Source organism: Arachis hypogaea, chromosome 17, assembly GCF_003086295.3.
Source record: "Arachis hypogaea cultivar Tifrunner chromosome 17, arahy.Tifrunner.gnm2.J5K5, whole genome shotgun sequence".
NCBI lineage: Eukaryota > Viridiplantae > Streptophyta > Magnoliopsida > Fabales > Fabaceae > Arachis > Arachis hypogaea.
This window is the reverse complement of record NC_092052.1, coordinates 45,506,563-45,511,414: the sequence shown is the minus strand read 5'-3', so window position 1 is coordinate 45,511,414 and position 4,852 is coordinate 45,506,563. Positions and strand designations below refer to the sequence as shown.

The following is a 4,852-nucleotide window of genomic DNA, read 5'->3' as shown; positions in this document are numbered from 1 at the left end:
AAGCTGGCGTTTAACTCCAGAAACAGCCTATGCACGTGAAAGCTTCAATGCTCAGCCCAAGCACACACCAAGTTGGCCCCGGAAGTGGATTTCTACACTATCTGCACTTAGTTACTCATTTTCTATAACCCTAGGTTACTAGTTTAGTATAAAAACTACGTTTAGAGATTTATCTTAAAATCTTTTGATCATCTTTATAGCTTCTTAGGCCATTGTTCACGTTTGGAGGCTGGCTATTCGGCCATGCCTAGACCTTTTTCACTTATGTATTTTCAACGGTGGAGTTTCTATACCCCATAGATTAAGGTGTAGAGCTCTGCTATTCTTCATGAATTAATGCAAGTACTATTATTTTTCTTTCAATTCACGCCTACTTCTTCTCCAAGATATACTCTCGTACTTAATTCAGTTAAGTCAGAATGAAGGAGTGACCCATGACAATCACCCAATCTTTGTTACTCGCTTAGCCAAGATCTGCGTGCCTGACAACCACAAAGCGGTCTACATGATATTCAACGTAGTCATTGCACGACAGCCGGAGCATATTCTCTTGGATATCTAATACACAGACCGAGTCCATGAAATTAGTATCTTTGTGGTATAAGCTAGAATAATTGGCAGCATTCCTGGGATCCAGAAAGTCTAAACCTTGTCTGTGGTATTCCGAGTAGGATCCGGGAAGGGATGACTATGACGAGCTTCAAACCTGCGAATGTTGGGCGCAGTGACAGTGTGCAAAAGGATCAATGGATTCTATTTCGACGCTAGCAGGAACCGACAGATGATTAGCCATGTGGTAGCTGTACCTGGTATTTTTCATCCGAGATGAGAAATCCGACAGTTGATTAGCTGTGCAAAAACCGTACAGGACCATTTTCACTGAGAGGATCTTACAACTTGCCATGGAAGGGAGCACGCATGGTTGGAAGAAGGCAATAGGAAAGCAGAGGTTCAGAAGCAACAAAGCATCTTCAGACGCTTATCTGAAATTCCCACCAATGAATTACATAAGTAACTTTATTTTATTTTATGTTTTATTTATATTTTAATTATCAAAACCTCATAACCATTTGAATCCGCCTAACTGAGATTTACAAGATGACCATAACTTGCTTCCAGCCGACAATCTCCATAGGATCGACCTTTACTCACGTAAGGTTTATTACTTAAACGACCCAGTGCACTTGCTGGTTAGTTGTGCGGAGATGTGAAAAGTGTGAATCACGATTTCCTACACCAGTGCGTACGCACAGATGCCCTGTTTCAGAAAATTCATTTCTCTTCAAAACTAAGGTTCCTACCCTTAGCATATCAACATACCAACCCCAAATCAATCAAAGAAGCACAGTTTCATGGTCCACAAGTAACTTAACCTATTCAACTCAAAACTACCAAACCAAACCTAAACTACTCGTTATATCACAAGAAAGCAAATAATTCAAAAGGCTATAAACAAGAGATAAAATTGAAACAAAGTTACCATGGTGGGGTGTCTCCCACCGAGAACTTTGGTTTAGAGTCCTAAGTTGGACTTGCATGGCTTCATTTGTCACTTGGAAACTTCACCAAAGAGGAAAATCTCCAACTCCTTGGCATTTTTGGGTTGAGTGTGATCCTTTGAATTTGACTTCTTGGCAACATCCTCTTTTTCTTGTTCCTTCCATCCTCAATCACTTGATCTTCAATGATTTCGCATCCAAAAATAGAATAGGCTTCAAGAACGGGCTTGTTTGATTCCTCCAAAGTGAACTTGACCAACATGCCATCCGATTCGAAAGAATAGACTCCCGAATGTGCATCTAGCTTGAAACGGGCCGTCTTCAAGAATGGCCTTCCAAGGAGTATGGATGATGGCTTGTTAGAGTCAATGGGAGGGGTCTCCAAAATGTGAAAATCAACTGGAAAGAGAATCCCTTGAATATTAACTAGCACATTCTCTGTAATCCCCACAACTGAGACAATACTTTTATCGGCTAGCACAAACCTCGCCCTGGACCTCTTTAGGGGTGACAAATTCAGTCTTTTATAAATGGGGAGTGGCATAATGCTTACGCACGCCCCCAGATCACACATACAGTCCATGAATTTCATTCCACCAATCAAGCAAGTGACCAAACATAGGTCGGAATCATTGCATTTTTCAGGAAGTAAAGAAGAGATAAAATCATCTACCAGCTTTGTGTTGAGGTTGCCAAGCTTGTCCTTGTGAGTGCAAACATCTTTAAGAAACTTGGCATATTTGGGTACTTGTTGAATGGCTTTGAAGAGGGGGACGGTGACTTCAACCTTCTTAAAAATTTCCACCATATTGGGGTCAAGCTCTTTTTGTTTCTTGGCTTTCTTGGCTAAAGTTGGAAATAGAATGGGCAAAGGCTCTTCAAGCAAGGTCTTTCTCTTTGGCTCCTTGACCTTGGGTGGTTCTTCCTCGCTTTTTTCAACACCTTCATTTTCATCCCTCATCACCCCCACTTCAACTCCTACATCTTCATTGTTTATCTCTTTACTCAACTTTGTAGGCATAGCAACATTCTTATCAAGTTTAGTGCCACTCCTAAGGGTAATGGCATTAATGCTACCCTTAGGGTTGGGTTGAGGTTGGGAGGATAAACTACTTGAGGTTGAAGCTTGTTGGGTGTTTTGTGCGATTTGAGGAGGAAGAGTTAAACGGGAAAGGGCGTCGGCTATTGTAGCCATATATGCCTCTTGTTTCTTATGGAACTCTTGTTGCTCTTGCATGAAGGTGTGAATTATGTCATTCATGTGATGTTGATTGGAGGGAAGGGCTTGGTTAACTGGAGGAAGGCTAGGCCTACTATGGGGGTGTTGGTATTTCGCTTGGGGTTGAGATTATGGGGGTTGTTGGTATTATGGTTGACCTTGGGGATATTGATGGTAGTAGACTTGAGCATTTTGGTTGGGATGAGCTTGAGGAGCTTGGTTCCACCTTTGGTTTGAATTATCCTTCCACCCTTGGTTTTGATTGCCTCCATGTTGGTAGGGTCCTTGATTGTAATTTGGTCTTTGCAGATAAGGGTTGGCTACCGCCAATGTGGTGTCCTCTTGGAGTTGAGGGAACTCATCGGTGTAATGAGTGTTACAAGCACAAACACACATATCTTTGGTGGTCCTTCGATCCTTGGAGGATGAGGTGGAGCATTTATCAAAGCTTGAGGAATTTTTTGCCCTTGGGTGATTTGTCGCAACAAGATTGTCATTTCTCCGAGGGTCTTGGTCAAAGTAGCATCTCCGGAGGGAGAAACTTCACTCAAAGCTTTCGGTTGTGGACTCCTTGCCCTTGAGTGCTGAGTTGAGTCTGCCAAATCTGATATAACTTCCCAAGCTTCTGCAGCGGTCTTGTTATTGGTCAATGATCCTCCACTCGCGGCATCTAGGAGGAGCTTGTCTTGGTGATGCATTCCTTGATATAAATAACTGATAAGAACCAACTAATCAATCCTATGGTGAGGGCAAGCCTCCAGCAACTTCTTAAATCTCTCCTAGTATTCATACAAAGTCTCCCCATCTCGTTGCACAATGCAAGAGATCTCTCTTCGCAACTTGTCTATTTTCTGGAGAGGGTAGAACTTTTCCAAAAACTCTTTATGTAACAAGTCCCAATTGGATCTAATTTCACCCGGTTGAGTATAAAACCACTCCTTCGCTTTTCCCTCCAAAGAGAAAGGAAAAGCGAAGACCAACACTGCGGCTTCATCCGCCCCATGCCTTCTTGCAGTTGCACATGAAACTTGGAAATCCTTTAGGTGTTTCAGAGGATCTTCCCAGGTAGTCCATTGTATTTGGGAAGCAAGTTTATCGTGCCGGACTTGAGCTCAAAATTAGGGTCTAAATCTAGATACAGAATTTGAAGCGGTTGCAAGTCAAGATCAGGAGCTCCGGCCTCCTTCAAGGTGATTCTTCAAGGTGGGTCCGCCATGACGGTGTCACTTGAGTCACTCAAAGAGAGTTCAGTACTCCCCACAGATGAATATAGAGTCTCCTCGTTGATTGGAGAATGATAGTCACGGATGGGTTATATGAGTTAAAGTTAGCCGACACCGAGCTTGCCTTATATGAGTTAAAGTTCTTTCGATTTCTGGATCAAAAGTGGCCAAGCTCGGGTCTGGAAGCGACCGTGTCATTCAACTGAGGAGGCAAGGAAAACCATGCAATTATGAAAAGCAAAACAAAAATATGCAAGTAAACAAGAACCACTTAACAATCAACAACTACTAAGACTAACTAGAGAGAAAAATAGTATCTACAATAAGTGCTAAGTAGCAAATCAAAAATCAAATATTTACACTATTCACATATTTACAACAACCAAAATTGTAGCACTCATTGCACTTAAAGTGAACTCCCCGGCAACGGCGCCAAAAACTTGACGAGAGAATTATTGCCGATTTAGAATCAATCAAAATAAGAATCACTTCATTGGTAGCATAGTCCAAACCAATAATGAACTCTCACAATTAAAGTTTAAATCAAAGATGTCACAGTTCAAATCAAATAACCAAGAGTATTCAAACTCCTGAGTCGTCTCCCAAGGAGTACTTCTAGAACAATGAGTGTGCAAATCCGGTTGTAGTGATCAAGGGGTTGTCAATGAAGAAATGAAAATATAAAGCAATAAAAGAACATGCAAAATTGTAATGATTGAACTAATAAAGAAATTAAAGAACCGACTATGTAATATAAACAAGTAAAGTATAAAAGAGATCAACATAGAAGTATATGAAAGATTAAAAGCATCAAAAAGAGTCTTGGCTTGGAGTGAGCTAAGGGTCCTTTCCTTGTTGGAACCACAACTATAACAATTATGATGGATTAATCTCACTTGATCAACCCTCAC

General features: G+C 41.3%; 1 protein-coding gene and 1 non-coding gene across 2 annotated transcripts; one reads left to right on the top strand and one right to left on the bottom strand.

Moving 5' to 3' along the window:
* Window positions 1-1,542: 1,542 nt before the first annotated feature.
* On the bottom strand, window positions 1,543-2,694 carry LOC112763240 (uncharacterized). The gene has a single exon (XM_025808963.1). It carries the CDS (start codon window positions 2,692-2,694, stop codon window positions 1,543-1,545), a length of 1,152 nt encoding a protein of 383 aa, XP_025664748.1.
* Window positions 2,695-3,453: 759 nt separating this feature from the next.
* Window positions 3,454-3,560, top strand: LOC112768077 (small nucleolar RNA R71). Its single transcript, XR_003185515.1, has one exon. It is a non-coding gene; the product is annotated as a small nucleolar RNA R71 (small nucleolar RNA).
* The last annotated feature ends 1,292 nt before the right edge of the window (window positions 3,561-4,852 follow it).